This window comes from Lolium perenne, chromosome 3, assembly GCF_019359855.2.
Source record: "Lolium perenne isolate Kyuss_39 chromosome 3, Kyuss_2.0, whole genome shotgun sequence".
Classification (NCBI taxonomy): Eukaryota; Viridiplantae; Streptophyta; class Magnoliopsida; order Poales; family Poaceae; genus Lolium; species Lolium perenne.
The window spans coordinates 77,457,969-77,482,180 of record NC_067246.2 but is presented as its reverse complement, the minus strand read 5'-3'; the positions used below and the strand labels follow the sequence as shown (position 1 = coordinate 77,482,180).

At 46.7% G+C, this 24,212-nt stretch overlaps 1 protein-coding gene across 6 annotated transcripts; it reads left to right on the top strand.

The window, feature by feature from the left end:
* Positions 1–940: 940 nt before the first annotated feature.
* On the top strand, positions 941–22,059 carry LOC127341840 (probable RNA-dependent RNA polymerase 3). 6 transcript variants are annotated; one of them, XM_051367783.1, is made up of 20 exons: positions 941–1,163; positions 1,876–2,529; positions 2,611–2,794; positions 3,053–3,182; positions 3,543–3,626; positions 4,079–4,250; positions 4,809–5,025; positions 5,397–5,484; positions 5,559–5,675; positions 5,937–6,002; positions 6,120–6,191; positions 6,629–6,735; positions 7,507–7,655; positions 7,825–8,047; positions 8,971–9,196; positions 9,872–10,017; positions 13,056–13,215; positions 13,677–13,815; positions 21,288–21,454; positions 21,537–22,059. In XM_051367783.1, the coding sequence occupies exons 1-20, from the start codon at positions 1,094–1,096 to the stop codon at positions 21,786–21,788; spliced, it is 3,423 nt and encodes a 1,140-aa protein (XP_051223743.1). In that variant the 5' UTR covers positions 941–1,093; the 3' UTR covers positions 21,789–22,059. The 6 variants fall into 6 exon arrangements, with proteins under 6 accessions (XP_051223743.1, XP_051223742.1, XP_051223740.1 ...); XM_051367782.1 differs by having other exon boundaries at positions 1,876–2,794; positions 9,950–10,017; XM_051367780.1 differs by having other exon boundaries at positions 1,876–2,794; positions 21,330–21,454.
* Positions 22,060–24,212: the final 2,153 nt, after the last annotated feature.

Here is a 24,212-nt window from a genome sequence, read left to right as displayed (position 1 = left end):
CCCCTCCGCATACCGGGGGAAACCCTAGGACTAGTCCGGGCAGCAGCGGCGTCATCGTCGTCTCCTTGGTGAAGGTGTTGCTTGGTATGCGGCGCCTCGGCGTGCTAGGAGCATGGTGGTACTTCTCCGGAGGTCGCAGCGGTTGCGAGTCATCATCGTTTTCGTCGATCTGCCGGTATCGGCATTATTTTTTCTTTCCTTTCTTTTTCTTTTCTTTTGGGCTTGGTTGTGCTGCGGCCCCAGCGCGTTCGTTGTATCAGGTCGTTGCTATATTAATATAGCGGGGCGAAAGCGAAACAACACATTCGAATTTCAAACGAGCAAACCGATGGTTGATGGGGAAAGAGCGGGCGTGCCAGAGTCTGCCAGAATAAAAGGACACAATTGATTCCCAGAATCTTATTTGCAGGCAACGACGGAACGGCTCGGAAGATGACGTGCATGCAGCGGCCCCACCCTGCCGCAGGGGCCCACCAGAAACGTTCCCAAAAGTTTCAATTAACTTCGCCACGCGCCGTTCCTTCCGAGCTACGCCAGGTCGGTCGCGGTTCCCTCGTCCCACAACACAGCTTGCCGTTCCACCTGTCGTTACGCGGGCCCCGCCGCCGCCGCCGCCGCCTCCTGCTCCCTTATCCCCCGCCGCCGCAGCAGCATCGCGCCAGTCGGCCAGTGCCCGTGATCAGACGCGCGGCAGCTTTCCCCTCCCAGCACTTTCTTTGATTCCTTTCTGCGTTTCTCTCCTCCACAGCCACAAGGAACTCCCCCTCCCCCTCCCACTCCCACCACTGACCAGTGACCACCGTCTACTCCTCCCGCCACCGCCGCGGCCGGGGATCGCGGCGAACCTAAACCCTAAACCCTAGCGATGAGCTACCTAAGCCCGACCCAGTCGCGCGCGGCGGCGGCGGCCGTGGGCGCGGAGCTCGCGCGGCTGGAGCGGCGGCTGGGGCAATGGGCCGACCCGGACGCGCGGCAGCGGCTCGCGGGGCTCGGCGAGACGGCGGCGGCGCGGGTGCTGCGGACGATCGGCGAGTCCCGCACGCCCGTCAAGACGCTCTCCGGCTACATCCGGCACTTGGCGGACAAGGAGGCCATGGAGCGCAACGCGAGGGGCATCCCTCCCGCAGAGAGCGCCGCCTGCAGCTCCGGCCCTTCACACGGAGGTGAGAAAAGGCATTGCTTTTTCTTTTCTTTTGGGGGTAATCTTGGGTCCCTTGCTCACTTGGTTGATTGATTGTGCGCGTGTAACTTGATTAAGCACTACTCTTAGAGTGTATGATGCAGTTAGTCGTTAGTTGCATTTGTGTGGTTCCAAAATGGTTCATTTTTAGTGTGGTAATGGCGTAATGCGCCTGCTCATTTTCGTGGCTGTGAGTGTTCATACTCGAAGGATGTTAACGCATTTTGTGACGAAATGGAAATTTTGATCGAGTGCCACGGTTGGATCATCGGTTCCTGTTCTCTTTTGGAATTCCTCCCAAGTTTCAGGCTAACCGGACAGGACTGATGCACAGAAAGGTGCTGCTTTCTTGTTTTGTCCGGGTGGATCTACTTGCTGCTTGGCAGCAGACATTGTTCAAATGGCGACGCTCTTTCCTTGCCATTCTTTTTCTTCTGAATTTAGTGGAGGCCCGCTTCAGATTTCTTGAGTGGTGTTTCCATAATTCACCCCTTTGCAACCAAGAATGACTTGGTCTGCATGCTGTTGATTTCGAATATCTTCTCTATTTTCCAAATTGTGGGCTCTTAGGTGTTACTAGTCGTTGGATTTACCTTGCTTGTCTTGCCTTTTGCTGGACCAATGATTCCTTGCTTTTGTATGTACTGTAATAATAATGTTCCTTGGACTAATCATGGAAATCTTTGGTTTTGCAGATGAATCTGTGTCTGGGCCACTTCACTATAGCGATGATCAATATGATGTTCAAAGCCCTTACAGAGAAGAAATAACTTTGGGTCTCTCAAACCATGCTGCGGGTGCCAACCAGCCAAGGCCTATCGGCTCGCAAGCTAATGAGGGTTCTGGCAGAGAAATTGCTCATGTGGTTCCAAACCTGTCTGCAATGGGAGCTCAGACCCCATCTGGTTGGGTGTCGTTACGAAATCAGAATGAGACTCAGATTAATAGTCCTATCCGATCTATGGCTGCATTGACTGCAGTCACGTCGCCGGTTCAAGCACTGCCCTGTATGGAAGGTGATATCCCATCCGCAATGACACCTGCTATGATGCCGGTTCCAACTCTGCCCAGTACGGTTGGTCAGAACAAATTGGGAAAGACACCTGCTATGATGCCGGTTCCAATTCTGCCCAATACGGTAGGTCAGAACAAATTGGGAAAGACACCTGCTATGATGCCGGTTCCAACCCTGCCATGGATGGCAGGCGAGGATCCAGAAGCTTGGATCCGGCTCCTGAAACAGGACTATTCTCATTACCCTGCGATGACTCCTCCGGTGTGGAACCAGATACCTGTGCAGATTTGTAGTCCTGCCCGAGCAATGGCTCCTAGTGTTATGATACAGGAAGGTACCCCAACGACGATACCAAACAATATTCATACACCTCCAAGAAGTGTCTCCGCACCAATCCATGCGTGGGATATTTCAGGACGAGTTCAGGGAATTGGTGTTCCCTCTGGAAGCCCACACAGCCCAGCATGGGCAGGGATGTCAAGTCCTACATTCTATTGTTCTACATCAAATGCATCGAGGGAGAAAGCAAGTCCTCAAATGGAAGCACTGGATGGAATGGAGTTCAGGAAGATATTTATGATCTTTGCGTACCTTTCTGGGTGAGTTTATCCCCTGATTACATTTTGGAGTAAAGAACAAAGACAATAGCGCTTTGCAAGTACATGGTTTTTGGAGTAAACAGAATAAAAACACTTTCAATTCACTTTCATTTGTACACTTTTATGGATGCATTATTCAGACTATCCCCATTTTCTGAAACACATGTGGCAGATGTTCCCAGTAAAAATTAACCTTTCAGGCAAAACTGTATTGTCTACGTGATGCTCTCTCTAATATATCTTGTATTTAATTTATAGGAGGAGGATAGAAGATGAACTATCTGTCGACTATATTAGATCCTTGCAGAGACTTCCCATGGATCATTTCGAGTCACGAATCTGGAACGAGTTTGGTTGCAAGTATATGGATGTTTCAGACAGAACAAAGGTTCATATCAGTACTCTTGTTTCCCTTAATTTTATGATAGGTCTCTTAAGAATGGTCAAAGATGATGATCTCCTATCATAGTAGCACATGGTATATCAGTTTAACTGTAAACAGAGCTAGATATAATTTGTGGATGTGTATCGCGGGTTTTTGTGATCCTTGTCCGCTATGGAAACCATGTCTCCACTTGTATTTCTCACACTCCTTAAATAGCTATTCTAGATTCAGTGAGTACTGATACCAGTATTAATGTCTCCCAGTGAGAATATTGTACTGACATATATTTGTATTTCCCTCTATAATAAATGATAACATGAGACTGATGGAGTTGTCCTCCCTTTCTCAATTTGATGCTCGTAGAACCTCGATTCAAACTCAGGTACAGCAAGAGTCTACCATTGTAATGTTGAGATAAGAGGGGATTATGCGGTCAAAATTTTCAAGGTCTGTGATGCTTTTATTTTTCTTCTGTCATTTTTATTACATGTATTGTTTCGTTTTTTCCACAGTGTCCTGCTAATTGATGTACGCACACCTTCCAGTCATGATTATTCCTGGCGGTTGCTTTCGACTGCTTGCCTACCTACTTTCACATATAGGTGTATACCACCCATGTATGCTGTCAAAGCACTAACAAAGTGTAGGTATATGTTTATGACCATTTGATTACAATTGCGTAATTGGGAAAATCATGCACAAGATGTTAGTTGAAGTATGTGATCTCAATTGCATAACGTGGCACATCATGCACAACATGTTAGTAGAAGTACAAATATTAGAAAAATGCAACATTAATTAATTGGTTAAAGGACCAAATTGATGTTTGCTGCGTACAGTGATGAAATTCTCTTGGAAGAAGTTCATCCTACATGTTAACCTTATGTTACTGGAGGCAGGGACCATACGTGGAGACTAGAAGGACTCATCTGGCAAAAGTTATTGGTGATGATAACGTCCTTGTAGTGAAGATCATAGGGAAATCTTCAAAAGACACAACTGATTTTGCACCTTACCATAAGGTCGCTGAAGATGGTATTTTTCTGGGTTTGCGTCGATACCGATTTTTCCGTAAGTTTTCATTATCTTATAGTACTCAGCAAATATCTGCATACTTAGTGTCATACTGTGGAGATGATTTTTACATTTCTTGGCAAGATTTAATAAGTGTATTAGTCCATTCTACATTTCTGCATTTCATGGTAAGGTACTTATAGATTGCTTGGAGTTGTATGAGATGAATCAAGATTTATTTGTTTGCATGGCATTGGATGAACAGATCCAGGAAAATAAGCGATAGTGTTTGTTTTGTTGATTAAAATGGAATATTATGTATATCATTGCATTCATTTTGACTTTTAACGGATATTACCGACTTAATCTATTGAACCATGGATAGTCATAATAGTACATGATTATCACTTATTTTTTTCATATTGCCACTGAATTCAACAACAAATCAGTAATCATTACCAGGAGAGCCTAATCAACTTAAATTTCAGCTGTAAGTATTAATAATGGGTAGTTATTAGAAGTTGCGTCAAGGTTCCATATGTTTCATCGCAGTTAACTTGGTTGTGGTAGGCTGGACGATCGTCTTTAACTCATGTCTGGGCGTCTATTTTTTAGTTTACAAAGATGGAGGAAAAGAAGAGAAAATTAAAGAAGATAGAAGATTTGGGGGTAATGAGAAATGCACTTCAGCTGTGAGGTGCTACTTTGTTCGGACCGAGTCAGGATGGAAGATGGATGAACCTTATATACTCTCTGGCAAAACAATCAGTCAGGCCCGCAAACTTTTCATGCATGTACATACCGCTCCCACCTTGGCGAAATATATGGCCAGGTATTTTCTGCTAAATTTGTCGCATAGTACCAGTTAATTGATGTGATATGGGTGCCTTTTCTAGTTTCTGGGCTATGTTGATGCTAATGTATGGTTGTTGCTACCATAATGAGAGTATTTTAGAAAAAAAAAGCAAAAAGAGTTGTATTTCAGAAGGCTCAAATTTTATTGAGATATGCTTGTCTAACTACCTAGGTTTTCTATTTCCTGATTCTTTCAGTTGCGGCTTTTGAACTATTAAACCCTCTAAACAGAAAAAGGAACTGATTATTGATGCTATTCCCTTCTCCATGGTTGCTGCTGTAGTCTCTCTTTTCTGTGTGTGTGTGTGTGTGTGTTTTCAATTTGTGTTCTTTAATTCGATGTGACAGGTTTGCGTTAATACTATCCAAAACTATCACATTGGAGGCTGATTTATCAGTGGTTCATGTTATACAGCTTGATGATAAACCTTGCAGCGTAATTCTCTCGCTCTACTCCGTTATCTGCTCTTGCTTCTAGAATTTGGAATTGATCTTAATGCAATACTTTAGGATGAATATGGGAACATTGTTGTTCAAGATGACGAGCCTTTAATTCATACTGATGGAACTGGCCTTATCTCGGAAGATTTAGCTATGAAATGCTCCACAAGTATCTCCGAGAGAAAGGTTTGTGTACTTACCCGTACTTACACCCTGATAAAAAGTTAAGTGGAACTTAGTTACGAACTTATTGTAGATATTTTATACTTCACTAGACAAATCTGGGTTCTCCTGATGTATGATACGACCTCCCTATTACATTTCCTCTATAATTTCCCTGTCCTGGAATATCATGCTCTTCAGATTACTGCAAGAATAGCTAATGTCAGTATTTTATTCCAACACTTCTAGCTTAATATATTTATTCTTTCATTATGTCTTGTTCAGGATATTGTATCCTGTGACGAAACACCTATGGTGTCTTCACGTGCGAAGAGGCGTCGCTCTATCGCGGTATCGCCACTGAATCTGTATTGTATTAACTATGTGTCGCAGTGTTCTTATTTATATTCTGAATATGTTACCAATTAACTAAAAGATTAATTTTTCTGATCTGTTCGTTTTTTTCAGCCTCTTCTTACGCAGTTCCGTATGTTTTATAAAGGAGCAGCTGTTAAGGGAACTGCCTTAGTTGACAGAAGGGTACGCATTGAGAGTTAGTCTTTAAGATATCATGCCACTTAAAATTCTTAAAACATATTCTTGTTATTGGTTGTCTGTTGGTAGTTCTTTTTACGCAAGTGGCAGTTGTGGCTTCATAACTTTTGAGCATCTATACATCTGCATTTTCCTTCTACAGTGATAGAAAGTTATGGGCATGACAATACAGTTTATCTATATATGAACTCAAGTATACTTCCAAGCAGCGCAATGGAGCAGTTATTTGTTTTTCAGTTAGGATAGACAGATTAGAAAGCTATTTCCCTTCTGCAATCTCATCATATTACCAAGATCAGTTGACTACTAGTTTGGTTCATGTTGATATCCTTAACATTGTGGATATCGGCATGCGTTTTACTATCTTATCTTGCCCAAACCTTTGAGCATTCTTTGTAAGAATATCTTATTTTCTGTTGCAGCTTCCTTCTGGAACTATTCTTATACGTCCATCAATGATAAAGATAAAATCTGATCCAGAATTGTGTGGTGTACAGACCGTCAACTCTTTGGAAATAGTTACAACAAGGTACACCAAGAAACTCTGAGTTGTGTTGTTGGGGTGCTAAGTACTTAGTTGTTTACACATGCGAATATTTGAGATTTTATGTCTATACATGACTATTGTTGCAATGCTCCTCGATGTATTTCTTTATGCCTCAGAGGTGGCATTACAAATTACACATGGTAATCAAGTGAAATTATTTGGTATAACTCACTGGGATTTTGTATGGCTATTTCACTTGTTTCATATCTTCTCTAAAAGTCTTTCATGGACTGAAGTTTAGTGTCTCGTTCATACCAGCAGTACGAAAACAACCATTAAAATTGTATGTTGCGGTACCAGGAAAAATCTTTCAGTTTAAAGAAAAAAAATCAGAACCCACAGAGATCTCCTAAGTTTCTCATCTCAGGAAAAGACCCGAAGTGTTTGAATTGTATTTGATCCCTTTTAGAGGAGAATAGATACATGTTGGGATTTTTAGGACAATATATTATACTACCTATGTCCATAAATAGATGTCTTAGCATTGTCTAAATCTAGATGTATCTACACACTACTTGGATTTGTCTAAATCTGGATGTATCTAGACACTACTTGGATTTGTCGAAAAATCCAAGTAGTGTTTAGGTGCATCCAGATTTAGACAAATCCAAGACATCTATTTATGACTGAGGGACTAAAAAAGATGCTTCTTGTTTTGTTCCGCATTTAGTTTAATATTTCACCAAGAATTCCTTCTGTTTAATATTTTTTTTTCTTTTGGTTCACTAGTAATATCCTTGTTTCTTTCATCAGCAATCAACCCAAGAGGACATTAACATCAAAATACTTGATTGCACTACTTTACTATGGAGGGGTGAAGGCAGAGTACTTTATAGAGCTTCTACACGATGCAATTGAAGGGGCTGAGAATGCTCGTTATGGTTATGGTGATGCACTTAAACGTAAGCTTTAAATACGGTGGTTGCATATTCTTAATGCACTGAATTTTGTACAAATTGGCACCATATTGTGCTTCTTTCTGTTCTTATCTTATTTAAGTTCTGACAGTCTGCCATTTATTCTCACCTGTTTGCATTTGATACATACCATTGTTTCATCTGGTTCTTACAGTTGCATTTATCTATGCTGACATGGAAGACTCCATGTCGGCACGAATGCTTCTTTCTGGAGTCCCACTAGAAGATGCATATTTGCAATCTAGACTGGCTACCATGTCTCAGCTGGAAAGGAAAGGAATCAAGGAAGGCAAACTACCGATTAATGATTGCTTTTATTTGATGGGTACAACAGATCCTACAGGAAAACTCAGACCCAATGAAGTTTGTGTGATACTGTAAGTGGCAGAAAATACTCTTCACGTCTGCATCCCTTTGAATTCTGTTTTGTTAATGTTTCAGTGATCCCTAATTTATTGGTCACCTTTAGGAACTTCTGAAGATACTTCTGCTTTATTTGTAATTAAGGTTTAATAAGAATCTCAGTTAGGCAGTCCTGGAATAGTCTTGCATGCCCTCAAATTTTCTGCAGTAGCAGCTTTTTCGTTCATTACAATTCAAAGCTCTTGTTGGTTGACATCATATGTTAACACACATGTGCGCTCGATGGCAAGCATGTGTCTGCACTATGTGAGGATCTCGCTCCACATTTTTTCCAGCATGTATAGTGTATTCACGTTGAAGTGTGTGCTAACACATGCTGATGAAGTATTTTTAATCGCAATTCTAGAACTGTGGGCTATTATTTTCTCTCAGTGACCTGAATGTGCTAAGAGTTGCTAACTGATAATATGCCTTCGTGGCGACTTCGTTCTATGAGAAGAATGGTAATCAGATCATAAGTATATGTGTATTTGGGGCTTTATGCTGTAGTCTGGAGGGGGTACTGTAACTGCATTATTCTTTTCAGTTGGTCAGATTTGGACTAACCTGACATCATATCACTATATAAGGGAGGTTTGAGAGATTTCATTTGTGTGGCTATTTGTAAATAGAAATTTTTGCAAGAGATATTATGGACTCCAAAGGGTTTTCGATCTTGCAGGAGATTTTTGACACTTAAAATTATAAGTAGGCCATAACCTCCTATAAAACATCCACTATGCTGCAGTCATTAAATACTGGATCATTGTTGATGCTTGAAAGCAGTTTTTTTTTCTTCCGAGAAAACGCAAAAAGTCTTTGCGTTTCGTTTCATTGGATAGGTAGAAGAGTCATTACAGGCCTGCTGTTTATTAAATACTTTATCTGCTTTAAACAGTGACAGAGGACAATATTCTGGAAAAGTGCTTGTCTATAAACATCCTGGGTTGCACTTTGGGGATATACATGTATTGACATCAAGATATATTAAGGATATAGACGAGGCAGTGGGGCATTCAAGATATGCTATACTTTTCCCTACATCTGGGCCACGATCTTTGGCCGATGAGATGGCCAATAGTGACTATGATGGGGACATGTATTGGGTCTCGATAAATGCACAGGTCAGTTGTTTGCTGGTCGACGCTATACTTGACTTCTCTATGAGAAATATTGCTATGGATAGCCCATTTGAAGCCTCAAGAACCAAAGTGTGACAAGTGGCCCTTTTTGCGAGAAAAAAGATCTTTAGGAACTAAAGTGAACCTGTAGAAACTTCTGAAGATATTTCTGTGTCATTGATAATTTTACACTGTTATCTTCTTCAGTTTTGAAGAAATTTACTCATTCATGTTCTAGCACTAAAACTGTCCATTGCTTGTTATAGTCATGCCTGACAATTTCTGCAGTACGCTATACAGGGCGTATTTTGACTGTCCAATTTTGAACTTGGATTTTTTTTGTAGAATGTTATGTTAATGCTTTAAAAGTCACAATCATGAGAAAGTATTTTTTCTAAATATATCCAATAGTATGTATTTTGTGTAACGCAATGCACATATTCTGTTTTGAACAAAACATACTATTTGATTATTGTTGGTCAATGCACGAGTTTGAACAGTCAAAATATGCTCTACATTAAACTGAGAGTGGCCATTATAGCTTCATCATGTCAAGTGTATCTTTATGTAGCAATGCAGCATAAATATATAGTGGTTTCGATGTCATAGAAATATCACTTTATGTTGTCTTTTAACCTCTCAAAGAATAGTCACTCGCTACAAATGTGGTATTTTCAGTTATTACAGCAGTTCAAGCCTTCTAAGCCATGGATTCAAAAAATTAAACCAAAGAAAGCCTGCCAAATGTGTCCTCAGGTTTTTAATGAGTCGCTACTCGAGAGGAATCTATTTAATGATTTCTTGAAAGCAAGATTTGCCCGCAGGTATTCATATGAAGTTGTATTTTTTTTCTGATTTATGCTAATAATCATCATGAACCTCTGTTTTCCAAACAGTTAAGCTTATTATCCGTCACTAGGAAACATTATACTGAAAATGAATTTTACAGCATGAATCTCATATATTAGACAACAAATTTAGTTTTAGGGCCTTATTATACTAAGTGAGCGACCATAATCGATAGCATGTATCTGACCAGCTTGTCTTTTGCGTTTTATTTCATTGGAAAGATAGAGTTTGTTACAATCCTCCTAGGAGGCAAGGTACATGTTTCTGAATTACATCAGTGTATGTCCCATGTCGTCGGCAGCACAACCCTCAGGCCCTTCGCTCCAGCTCTTGCCCAGAGCGCTGCTTCATCGAAGATGGCTGTCACCAGATCACGAACCAAGGGCCAGGCTCTGTCGAAGACGCAACAGTTGGTGTGCTTCTAGATTAGCCATGGCGTCAACAGAGTGATGGAGTCCAGGTCACAATGAATGAGCGTGGCGGAGCTCTTCACGAAGTTGACCTGCAGCCCTGATGCGTGGCCGAACAGCTGCAGGATCTTGCTCACGGCCATGATGTCATCCATTGTGGGCAGGCAGAACATGACCACATTGTCGGCGTAAAGCAAGAACTCCAGGACGGTGCGCCGTGGGCGCTGGACGAGGCACCCCAGGGCATCGACACCAAGGACGTAGAGCTGGGGTGACAATGGGTCACCCTGCCTAAGTCCGCGCCGGTGCCAAATTGGGGGCCCTGGCTCTCTGTTGATCAGAACCCGCGTACTAGCCGATGACAGCAGAATCGCCAACCGCTCCAGGAAGCGATCTCTGAACCCATATTGATGTAGCGCTTCAAAAAGGAAGGGCCACGAGATGGAATCGAACACGAGCGCTAGATCAAGCTTGAGGAGGATACGTGGAACTCCTAGTTGATGTAGCAGGCGGGCGGACTGCTTGACCAGGATGAAGTTGTCGTGCCGCTGATGAACTAGTTTTGGTTGGCACTCGCAAGTTCATCAAGGCGTGGCGCCAGGTGCAGGCGACGCCTTAGCCGTCAAGGCGCCCGCCCTCCGCCTTGGAAAATCGACCGCTTTAGGCGCATAGGCATCCAAAGCGCCCGTCTAGGCGTCGCTTAGGAGTCAGAGTGCCCCCTAACCGCTCTAAGACGCCTTAATGCCTTTAAAACCATGGCGACAACATCTTCGCGAAAAGCTTCGCCACCAGGTGGATGAAGCTGATGGGCCTGTAGTCACCTAGAGCACTCGCATCGGCTCACTTGGGGAGTAGTGTCATCAAGGCATGGTTGAGGCGGTGAAAGCCCTGGCCGTGGAGATCATACAGCTGCTGGAAGGCGTCCACGATGTTTTGCTTGACGGTGTTTCAACACTCGAGAAGGAACTCGGCGCTGAACCCATCAGGGCCCGGCACCTTGAGAGGCATTCACTTCACGGCGTTCCAGATTTCATAGGCGGAGAAGGAAGCCTCTAGAGCATCCAAGCCATTGGCAGGCTCGATCAGCTGGGTAAAGTCCAGCGAATAGTCGCGGCCGATGTCCGATCGTAGTGCATGAACGCAGCCTCGGCAATGTCCGCGTGGTCGGTAAGCGTTTGCCCCTCGACACTGATGTCGTGGATCCTTTCCTTCTGCCTGCGGTAGGTGCACCACCGGTCAAAGGCCGTATTGGTGTCGCCATCATGGAGGCAGGCGATCCACGCGCACTGGCAGGCAATGGTGCAATCAAGTGATGCCAGCCCCAAGTAGGCGGTCTTGAGCTCGTCCTGAGGGTTGACAAGGCACAGGAAGACATGGACCTGGCCAGCTTCCTACCGCAGGGTTACAGGGCCATGAAACCGGGGGTCATGTATGTCACAGTAACAGTGATGAGAAAGAGATAAACAAGAATATCAAAGATTACAGTTACTATGCTCTCCCACATTATGCTCCTCTTATCTGGATCCGTAATTGAACTTCTTTACTTTCCTTGACTTTGACTTCACTTATTGTCTTACGGCTAACCTTGACTAGGTCGATGTAGGATTATGCATTATGCTGGACTAACTGAACCTGAACACAACCCGAGCCCGAGTAATTCATGGTTTGGATATTCATCACTAAGTGCAACTAGCCTCCTAGCCTTTTCCTCTAATATGCTAAGCTCGACAAGTAAGCTCTACTCTTGTGGGCAAATAATGACCCCTTGGATGAAAGGAGAAAATACCAAAGCAATCGAGTTTGTATATGGAAATATGAAAAATTGAAATTTGGGAATACATCGTGCTCAACATAATAAGTTAGACAACAAAACGTATATTTCACATAAGCATCACCAAACACATCAACAGGCTTCTAGAGTCTTAGTCTTCAGCCGCACTGCAACCTCATTTGTAGTTTCAGTGAGACTTGATTTGCAGGAAATGTCTTACCAAATAGATGAGGACGAAGCCAAGTGCATATGACGCCATAATTTTTTCACTTGCACCCGCTGCTTGTGCATTTTGATAGGTGAAAAATGTTATTTAGCCATCTTTCAAGTGAATTAGTTCTTACATATCTATCTTTCTACATTTAACTTGGGAAAATTTTCAAATCCATGTCATCAGTGTTGTTTGGTATGTTGTTATTATGTGACTGAAATGCATTGGATGTATCCCTTGCCCCTGGGTACGCATTATGACGTTAGTTTCCTTCAATACATTTGATTGGTGTAAATTCTTAAGTGCTATTTCCAATAGCATACTCATAATGTAAAAAATGACTGGTTTTGGCACTAGAAGATATGAAGAATTTGTATTTTGTTTAAATGGGAATGTTTCTCAAAAGTGTTGAATGCCCCTTTTATTAAAGCCTGTTGAGGTATTTGCATTGCTTCGTTTGTTTCCCACCTTGTTAGTATTCCATCTAGAAAAATAAAGGTTTGGATTCTGTGTGATGTAATCATTATTCCGAATGTCTGATGTTGGTAGCAATCTCTATCAGTATAACAACTTTTTACTGCTGTATGATCTAAGAATTGTTCTGATTTTGTCTACTTTCAGTTCTGTACTTAGCACTGCAGCGGATTGTTGGTTAGTATACATGGATCGACTCATAACAGATGATCTTGATGAAGGTGAAAGGGAAGTATTAGAGAAAAAGATGGAAATATTAGTAGATCTTTATTATTTGGCTCTGGATGCTGCAAAGACTGGGATGAAGGTTAATTCTGCTTTTCACTATACCCAGTTTGTAGTTTCAACTGCTTTTATGTAGAATCATGTGTACCCACTCTTCATGTATTATTTATTTTAATATATTGATTTTGGACCACTAAGTTTCCAGGTATCATCTGGTATTTGGTTAGAAGTCTAAAATAGGGAAACTAAATGACTATTCCCTTTTGTGATTAGGTGTATTGTTCCAAAACAGAAAGTGAATAGAAGAGATGTGCAGTTTCAACTTGGTTATTTGTTGGAAGCATATGCTATGTAATTAATAAGGTATCAAGTGGGATCCCATCTAAGTCCCACTGATAGTTCATTTTTGCCTTTCCTAGTGTAAATTTTCATGTAATTAATAAGGTAACATGGAATCAGTTTGAACTTTGCATAGCCAGAGTAAACGCCTATTGTACTTGAACAGTTAAGCTTCTTCTGACCATCTTTCTTCCATCTGAACAGATCAATGTCCCTTCTGAGCTGATACCAAAAAGTTATCCACACTTCATGGATCGGAAGCAATGCTACCATTCCAACTCCATACTAGGCAGAATCTATGATGAAGCAGTGAAACTGCAATCTGAGAATGTTGGACCAATCGGTAAGTTACTTGGATTATCTCTTTCATGTCGTCAATTTTTTTATTCAGTTTAGCTTCAGTAGTTAGTATGGGTATTGTTTTCGGATATTTCGTATTGTACTGAATGTTCATATGGACCTCTGGGTCGATGATAAATGTTAGAGATGTATAGTCTCCTTTCTTCTATATCCCCATTTTATAAAGGGTTTCCTGCACTTTGATACACATGTACATGTATTGGCTTTTGGTCCCTGTAAATGATAGTTGCTCATTACCAACATGGTTTCAGAGCTCCGACGGTCTTCCTGGGTGCTGCTACCCCTCCTTCCTTCCTCTCCAAAAATCAGCCGCTCACAAGCTTGATCTGGCCGCCCCTGCCACAAATAGGGCCGCTACTAGTGGGAATGATTTCATCTGTGCTCGATCTGGTTGCTCCTGGCTTGAATCGGGCCGAAATCGCGACGCCGGCCACCGCCCGTCGCGTCCAGCTGCTGCCCGGCTCCGCTGCTGTGAGCCAGCGCGCGAGACTGCGTCCGGACAAGTGAACAACTCGATCCGATCTGAGTGTGTTGACCAAAAAAATTAAACTACAATGGCATCCTTTTTTTTTTTGAGCAACCGGCAGGAACACTGCCTTTCCATTAAGAAGAGGGAAATTTGGTCAGTTTATAAGGAAAACTGACCAAAAACCGTACAACCCAAACGCCACACACCGGCCCCGAGGCCGCGCACCACACGAGCCGACAACACTCCCGCCCTAGCAAGAGGCATCACTCAAAGAAAGCTTCCTGGAGCTGCCGCTCCGACGTCCACACCGGTCCCGAGACCGCGCACACTGGCGAGAAACCGAAAAACAACCGAAACACAACACACCGGCCCCGAGGCTGCGCACGCTACGAGCCGACGACACTTCAGCCCAAGCAAGAAGGGACAACACTCAAAGACGCAAGAGTTTCGGAGCCGCCGCTGCGACGTCCACACCCCACCCGCCTAGCCGGCAAAGCAGCTGCCACGCAAAGCAAACCCAAACTTGCCTAGCGGAGTACCAGACATCCAAGACATCGCCCCCAAGGGGGAGACGACGATGACGCCGACGATGCCCGCTCTAGCGAAAGCCAAAGCTCAGGTTTTCACCCGGAGAGTCTAAGACTTTACACGACGAGGGAGGTGAAGGAGCTCCTCGACAATGCCTCCAACGAGGGGAACGACGCCCGAGGACGCCGACATCGCTGGCACCAACCGAAGTGGATGCAGTGCTTTCGCGTGGAGTTCACCTAAACCCAAGTCGTTGAAGCCTATCCACGAAGGCGAAGAAGACGTGCCCGCGTCGCAGCTCGCCATCGCCGCCGCACGAAGCCAACCGTGCCATAATGCCACGGTGCTCCAGGACGAGCCCTTCGGCCGCCCACGCAATCGTGCCTTGCCGCCCGCACGGCCAGGGAAGAGCAGCAGAAACCTCCACGTCCCGGAGCCGCCGCTCCGGCCTTCACGCGCAGCAGCAGAGCGAACACCTCATATCGACTCGCCACCCGCCGCGGGGTGCCGGACAGCGCCCCAACCACCCGAAGAGTGGCGCGCCGCGCCGCCGTCCAAACGCCATGGCGCACCTCCACCATGGCTGCAGGTGCCAGCGATGGCAACCTGCCACACGCAGTGGCCCACCAAAGCCGCCAGGTCGCCGATTAATCTGGGGGAGCTACCACACGACCATCGTGCCGAGGCATCCCCGAGATCCATCCACCTCCACGCAACCTCTGCGTCGAGGCACCACCCAGCAGCCGACCACCCAAACGCCACTGCGTTCCTGGGGCCGCCGCCCCGGCCTCCCCGCCGCCGTCACCCGCGCCCAGACTCAGAAGCAAGGTGGTAGAGGACCACCACGGGCCAAGGCCGCCGCTGGCAGCCGCATGCCGGTGAGCAGACGCCGCAGCCGCCAGCGTCGAAGACTCCCGCCAGTCAGCCGGGAACAGGCAAACCGACGCGCCGGACCACCACCTGCCGTCAGGCGCACAAACGCCCGGGGACGGCGTCGGCCGTAGCGCTGCCCACGCAGCCGCCAGGACCGGACGCAGATGAAGAAAAATCCGGGGCCACCGCCCCGGCGCACGCTGCCAGATTGAGCCCGAACAGGCCCAGATCTGGCCCATAGGGCCGAGCTCGAAGCAGACGGCCGCAGCGCTGGCTGCCGCACCGCTGCGCGAGATCGACGCCTACACCTTGCTGCAGAGCAGCCGCGACGCGCCCCGGAGCCGCCTCCCCACCCCTCGCCGGCAACGCCCCACACGGGCCGGCAACAACCTGCAGAGAGACCCCCACCCCCTGCGGCAGCGGCCGGCGCGCGAGGTTTCTGCCCCCGGCGTCGCCTGGGGAGCGACGCGAGGAGCGGGTGTCCGACGGCCCTTCCTTAATCCTCCACTTTTTCCAGCGTCAATGGCATCCTTTTCATCAGGCTATGTCAGTATTCCTTGTTGCCCGGAGATTTTCGATGGCACCAATTATGGTGAGTTTGTTGCCTTCATGCGCATTCATATGCACGGTCTTTCCCTTTGGGGTGTTCTCAGTGGCGAGGTCGCTGCTAAGGAGGCAGCCAAGGCTGCCGAGGATGCTTATGATCAACAGGTACATGACTATTCTACTGCTCTTGGTGCCTATCGTGATGATCTAGCTGCTTAGAGCATCTCCAACAGGCGTGCCATATTTCGGCGCTGTATAAGTGGCTAGCGCCCGCGCTGTAAAAGTATACCGCGCGTTGCGACAAGATTTCCTCCACCGGACGCGCTAAAATACAGCGCGAGCGCGGGCACAAAAAATGATCCTCTACCAGGTGCTCCCAAATACAGCGCGCGCCGGCGGAAAACAACTTTGATACACTACTATGCGTTCAACAAGATCAAATACTCACATAAATCATCAAATAAATGATCTACCATAGTTCAAATGGACACAAAGTGCAACACACATATCACATAGTTCAAGAACCACACACAACATGACGTAGTTCAACAACCACACACAACATATGGTTCAAATGGACACAAAGTGCAACACACAATTTGCATATCACAAATGCAAGATAGAATCTCACACTTCCGCATTTTCCAAGTCATCGCCATCTTTTGCTTCTTCATCGACACCTTGGCTTGAAGGAGGAAGAGTAGGATCCATAGAGGCCACGAATCCTCCCAGTGGTGCTCCCATGGCTCCATACACACCACTCACTGATGCTCCCATAGTCCCTCCGAAGACTCCTCCATAGCTTGGTCCTCCCATGCTGGCCATGCCTCCAAAGCCTCCCATGCCGGCCATGCCTCCCACACCGGGCATGCCTCCCATGTCGGCCGTGCCTCCCATGGCGGGCATGCCTCCCATACCGGGCATGCCTCCCATGTCTCCTCCAAACATGCCGGCCGTGGGTGTGTTCATGTTGGCCACCAACAATCTCTTCTTGGCCAACACTTCGTCACGAGCAAGGTTGATGTACTCCTTTTGCCTTTCATCCAAGTTGTATCCATCAAGAAGAGCTTCCACTCCTCCACCACTAGGCGTAGATGCTCCTCATTGGCTTTCTTCTATTCCTCGAAAGCCAACTTCCTCTCCTCGTTGGTGGCTAGCCTCTCCTCCAAAGCAGCTCTCCGAGCCTCCATAGCATGCATAGCCTCTTTCTCCAAGTTTCTTACCACCTTCCTATCTTCATTTGCTTGCAACCTTGCATTTGCAATCCTTTTCATAGCAATGTCAATGTCATCATCTCCGGCCTTCTTTTCCTTCATATCTTTGGCGGTCTTCCTACCAAGCACATTCCTCCTTGCATTGTTAACCGAGTGAGGAGTGGGGCTTCTCTTCTTGCCTTCATCACTTGAATCATCATCATCGATGATTGTTGCTTCACCGGTTGCATTGGTGGCCATGGTTACCGCATCCAATTTCCTGCGGGTCTTCCACTTTTCTTCATTCCCTAGCACTTCATAGCAATGATGCATGGTGAATGGCTTGCCAAGAATCTTGTTGCCTTTCTTGTTCTTCTTTCCCACATCTCTAAACAAGCCTTGAGCCATAGAGTTCTACAAAGCAAACAAAAGAGAATAGATGAGCCATATGAACAATAACCGTGCGTAGAGATGATCAACAAAGTAGTAGAATTGCTTACCCTGTCGATATCATTTGTGCCACTTGGGTTAATGATATCAACATTGGCTTGCACGCCCGCCCACTTTTGGCAATCGGTGTTGATGCCTGCCCAACGAAACCAAAGAGAACGCATGCTCCGCTCGTTCCCACTTGTGTTGTTGGCGTCGATGTACTCCTTCATCCTCATCCAATAGGTCTCTCTTGTTTGATCGGTGCCGGTTGTTTGATCCATTCCAATTGTCAACCATGTCTTGCAAAGCAACTTGTCCTCCGCTATGGTGTAGTTCGCTGACCGATCGGGAGGGCGCGCTTCAATCAACCCTTCTCCTTCCTCATCGATATCCTCATATTCCTCCCATGCCTCAACATTGTCATCATGCACAAACGAAGATCCAACATTCATTGTCTCCATGAAATCCTCATCATCGACTATCAATTGCAATAAAATTCATGGTTCTCCGGCTATGTATGCATCTAAACTAAAATTTCGATAAAAAGGGTCGCGGTCGCCTTCCCTTTTTTGGCGGCGGGTTACCGGCACCCGCGGCGGCCGACGATCGTTTGGGCGCCGGCGCCTTCCTCCTCGGCGGCGCCCGCGCCTTGCCGGGGGCCTACGCGGTGGCCAGCTGCACGGCGGCGGCGCTTGTGTGCAGCGTCGGCCGCGGCAGGACGAATAGGGCTTGGGACGTGGTGTTGCCGGCGTCGGCGCCACCGCTCGGGTTTGGCGCATGGGGCGGCGGCACGACGGAGGCGGCGGCAGGTGGAATGGAGTAGGGACGGGTCGGTGGGGTGCCGAAGGGTGCGTCCATCGCCGGAATTGCGCCGGCGGCCGTGCGGAGGCGAGGATTTGGCGGTGGGGCAGCGCTTGTGTGGGGGGATGTTTCAGCGCGGTTTTCTTCGCGCGAGCGTCGAGCGATGCTGCGCGCTGCAGCCGGAGCCCAAAGTATAGCGCCTAGGATAGGGCAAAACGGCCCGCGCCCAAAAAGTTTTGCAGCGCCGCGCCGTATACAACGCCTGCCTACTGGAGGAACGATTTCGGGCTCCGGCGTTGCATATCGGCGGTTTATATAGAGCGCGTCCTATATGGCGCGCCTGTTGGAGATGCTCTTACACTTAGTGGCGTGATGAGGATGCTAAGGCTGCTGCGGTTCTCTCTTAGAGTGTTCAACCTCAGTTTGCTTTTAAGTTTATGGGCCTGAGTATAGTCTCTGAGATATGGTCTCACCTTCGTAAGCGCTATCAACCCTCTAGTGATTCTTTCTATTTATCTGTGGTACGTCAGAAGCATGCTCTTCAGCAGGGTGACTTTATTGTTCATGAGTTCTACACAGGTTTGCCATCTGGCGTTAGCTTGACTCCCTTCGCAGTGTTGATTGTCATACTTGTCCATGTTGCCAGACTGTGCGGTCTGGTTTGAAGTTTCAGCGGATCTATGAGTTCGTGTCTTGGTTGCGTCCAGAGTTTGTGCCTTGGCGTGCTGAGTTGTTTGCTTGGGGCCATGTTCCTATCTTAGAGGTGTTGTCTGAGCTCCGTGTTGAGGAGACTCGTCTACGTGGTGTTGGTTTGCTTGTCGTACCCATTGTGCTCGCTGATCGACCTCCTGTTGCACAAGTTCTCCCTCCTTATAGTGCTCCACCAAACTTGCCCACACCAGCTGGTCGTGGAGGTCGTTCTTATCGAGGTGGCCCTTGTTCTCGTCTGTTCTGCGGCTAATCTCAGAAGTCGGGGCACCTAGAGTCTGCTTGTTTCAAGAAGCTGCTGGACTTGCGCCATGGTGCACTCAACTTTGCTACTACGAATCGTGCCTCTTCCTCGCCTGATGACTTCACCAAGCAGGATATTCTGAGGCTTAAGCCCCTGCTTGCCTCCTCTTCGACGGGTACTGATGGTTGTGTGACTTATTGCTAGAGCGTCCACCGTCTACACAGTCAGGTACATCTTCGTGGGTTGGAGCTTTTCTCACATGTCTTCTGATTCTTCCTCTCTCTCTTCTCTTCGATCTCTTTTTTCCTGTGAATGCTCTCACTGCTGATGGCACTTCTCTTCCTGTTGCTGGTCGTGACAACCTTTCTACTCCTTCCTTCTCCGTTTGTGATATTTCTCATGTTCCCCATCTTATCATTAATTTGTTTTTTGTTGCTCAGCTTGCTGATTTTGGTTGTCGTGTCATTGTTCTGTTTAGAATAGTCGCATCGGGGCTCTGGTTGGGGCTGACCCTTGGTGCCATGACTCCTAGGGTCTTTGGGAGCCCGACTGGCTTCGTGTTCCTTCTACTGCCACCACATCCGCTAATTGACACGCTCTTGCTGCTTCCGCTACCTCCTCCTTTTATCACTGGCATCATTGGCTTGGTCATTCTGTGGTTCTCGTTTATTGTCCTTAGTTCGACGAGGTCTTCTAGAGATGTCTCGTTACAGTGTCAGGGTTGTAGACTTGGAAAGTAGACTCAGTTACCTTATCCCACTAGCGAGTTAATATATGTGCGTTCTTTTGTATTGGTCCATTCTGATGTATGGGGTTTGGTTCCCTTTGCTCCGAAGAGGGCCCGCCGCTACGATGTTATTTTTATTGATGAATTTTCTCGCTACACTTGGCTCTACTTTATGACATCTCGCAACAAGGTTCTCTCTCTATATAAGCGTTTTGCTGCCATGGTCCATACTCAGTATTCCAAACCTATTCGTGTGTTTCGAGCTCTCTGATGGTGAGTATCTCCCTAGTGTTGCGTGGTTTTCTTGCTGAGCAGGGTACTCTTGCCCAATTCTCTTGTCCTTAGAATGGCGTGGCTGAGCGCAAGCATGGCCACCTTCTTGAGACGGCTCGTGCGATGATGATCGTTGCCTCTCTTCCTCCTCACTTTTGGGATGAAGCCGTGTTTGATTCCACCTGCTTGAGACGGCTCGTGCGACGTCGATCGTGGCATTCTCTCGAGCGTCTTTCTGGTTGTTCTCCTGATTACTCGACGCTTCGTCTTTTTGGTTGTGTTTGCTATGTTCTTCTAGCGCCACGTGAACGCACCAAGCTGACTGTATTGAGACACTCTTTTAGAGACGGGAGGTTTGTGGGGTGTGTGTTAGAGATGTACTCTTTTAGGGACACTCTTTTAAGGGGTTTCTTGCACTTTGACACACATGTACATGTATTGACCTTTAACCCCTTGTGAATGATAGTTGCTCATTCCCAACAGTAAACAACATGTAGCCTCACAATAGGCTGGAGTATTCCTAGAGTTAAGGTCATAACAATCCCATTTGGAATGGTTGGTCTTTGGGGGTGTCACATGAGCATATTTTCCATTCAAAATGTGACATAGTGGTGCCTAAAAAAAATGCTTCTCTGTTTCTGCCTTTTGTTATTATAACCAGAAATATCGTTGGACCCGCGTTTTAATGAAAGGGGAACTTCAGAATGCAAGCCCTTCTGGACACGTCATTACAAGGATTACTTGACAGAGAGTGGGCCACTCAGTGAAATACAGGATAAGGAAGAAGTGAACTTAAAGTTTAATGAACTCTACCACAAGTACAAGCATGTAAGTTCCCAATCTTGTACTGAATACAAAAGTATATCCCAGGCTCCTACCAACATTCTGAGATGGCATAATTGTTCTGCAGATTCTCTACCATGCTGCTGAATTTGAACAAACCCCAAGGGACCTGAAAGATGTGTTTGATGAGGCATGCGCGATTTATCAAATCGCCTATGAGAGCGCAGTGGCTGCTAAAAAACCCGGGAGATGCAGCTTCGTGTGGAAAGTCGCGGGCCGCGCGCTATGCCATTTCTACGCCCTCGAGACCGAGGATGACAAAGTGCTTGTCCCGCTGTCGATCGCCAAGAGTTTTCTGGTGAAGGGTCGCAAGAAGTAGTAGCAAGGTGCTGCGAATATAACTAGATGCTGTACAAAGTAGGTATCTACTGTAGCGGTATATCAGGGTGGATATTTCAAGCTGATCCGTTAACCTGTAGGCTGTATTTTATACGTGCTTCAAGCATCTACGAGTTGTGCTCTCGAGGTGCATGATGATGTGTCTAGGCACATTTACGTAATAGTAATGTAATGCTACCGTGAATCGCATGTGTAATAAGAGATGGCATCTCATATCCCTGTTCGTTGTTCAGAAACGTAACTTTAATGCAGTCCAGTGTATCCAGATACAGTGTGAGTTCTGGTTGCTCCTCGTGCCAATGCATCACCCCACTATCGCCTCGCCACGTCAGTTTTTACCCTCACTCTCACCCCACTCTCACCCCACGGTGCCAGTGCACGGGGCTATAGTGACAGCTCTCACTTCTCTCTCCTTCCTACCGCCTCCCTACCGCCCCCACTAGCACCGCTATCGCCCCGCTCTCGTCTCGCCTCGCTCCCGCCCGCCTCTCGCCCGGCAGCGGGCGGTACCGCCCGTGCTCACGCCTCCACTAGCACCGCTATCGCCCCGCTCTCGTCTCGCCTCGCTCCCGCCCGCCTCTCGCCTGGCAGCGGGCGGTACCGCCCGTGCTCACGCCTCCACTAGCACCAGCCTTAGTTGATGTTTGGTTTAACAATCTCGTCACTTTTCAGGGGCGCCACCTCTCTATGCACTGAACCCTTAGGCTGGTGCTAGTGGAGGCGTGAGCACGGGCGGTACCGCCCGCTGCCGGGCGAGAGGCGGGCGGGAGCGAGGCGAGACGAGAGCGGGAGGCGCTGGGGCTGGCGCCGGGCGGTACCGCCCGCTGCCGCCCGGCTACCGCCCGCGTTGGGGGCGACAGCGAGGCGAGAGAGGGGCGATAGCGGTGCTAGTGGGGGCAGTAGGGAGGCGGTAGGAAGGAGAGAAGTGAGAGCTGGCACTATAGCCCCGTGCACTGGCACCGTGGGGTGAGAGTGGGGTGAGAGTGAGGGTAAAAACTGACGTGGCGAGGCGATAGTGGGGTGATGCATTACATCGCAAAATATTACTTTTTTTGTTTGGTCAGTTTCACTGCCAACCACACTGGACCAGAGTATAAAATGAACAGAGATAGTCAAGTCTTCAGAACTAACCAATTTTTTTTTGTATCGGCGTGAGACAAGCCTTGCCAGTTACCATGGTTACATTTCTATGTTACAGGTCAATCTTAACAGTGCAGCGTTGCTCCAGGTTTCCCGACTTGCGCGCAGACACCATCTTTTGGCAACGCACCGATCAGGCGATCACCGGCGATGGCGACCGATGGATCTACTCTGGAGAAGAAGTACACGATAGATCCAGGGACGGAGCGGAGTAATGAAGTATAAGGGAAGCAATCTTAGTATGAGGGGTGCAGAACTAGCTAAATCACACAAATAAAGGGCTGTCATGGCTTGTGCACAAAGGAAAATCATGAGTATAGGGGGGCTCCCCCCCACCCCACCCCCACCCTCACCCCCACCCCCAAATTGACCACACACATGTGACATATGTATATTAGTTAACAGTATAATGGAACCAGTAGGACCTCTCCACAACGATTTTAGATTCTTAGCCGTCTGATTGAACGATCCAAAGGTTCAAAATTCGTTATAGAACTAACATGGTTTCCCGAACTGGCATCGTTACATCTCGTTAGAAAGGCCCGTTTTCATTTTATTGGCCCGTTTTCGTTCTAGAGCTGCTACTCTCAGCATTGCGAAATAGTTAAAAAAGGGAAACCTTCGTAGAGGTCTTGATGATATGTTCCTAATGCGCCAAGTGTCGCTCTCTCCTTTCATGCGGTCCTCTCATAGGTATCTGCATGTGCACCAAGTGTCGCGACGAGAATAAAAGTGGGATGACGACGAGAGAAGGAGAGCCACGGGAGGCTTGGTTTTCCCTTTCTTTTTGAGAATCGAATTTTTAAAATGAAATATCTTGACAATCGTTCGTTCAAATTGTGAACCGTTTCCAGTTCTGAGATCCTCACGTTGAGATCTTTAGAACAAGATCCCATGTTGATACGTTTCGAGAAAAAAAACTTGTACTTCCAATAGTAGTATGGTTGTACTTATGGTGTGTACTTAACTGTACTCGTCCTTGTACTGATAAGTACTTCCATTTTTAGTGTATTTGGTGTAGTTTTTCACTTTATTCGGTAATTGTATTTGCTCGTGTGTGGAGTTGTACATGTACTCGCTCGTGTGTGCAGGTGTACTTCTGTATCTGTACTCGCTTATGTGTGCAACTGTACTTCTGTATCTGTACTCGCTCACGTGTGCAGCTGTATTTCTGTATCTGTACTCGCTCATGTGTGCAGATGTACTTGTACTCGCTTATGTGTGCAGCTGTACTTACTTCTGGACTTGTACTGCTTGTGTGTGG

Excerpts from the sequence above, each read along its gene's own strand:
- LOC127341840 (XM_051367779.1), top strand. The coding sequence starts at position 1,094 with ATGGAGCGCAACGCGAGGGGCATCCCTCCCGCAGAGAGCGCCGCCTGC. Across the intron at positions 5,026-5,396 it reads TTGGCGAAATATATGGCCAG|GTTTGCGTTAATACTATCCA; the intron begins GTATTTTCTGCT and ends TCGATGTGACAG. Across the intron at positions 6,192-6,628 it reads CTGCCTTAGTTGACAGAAGG|CTTCCTTCTGGAACTATTCT; the intron begins GTACGCATTGAG and ends TTTCTGTTGCAG.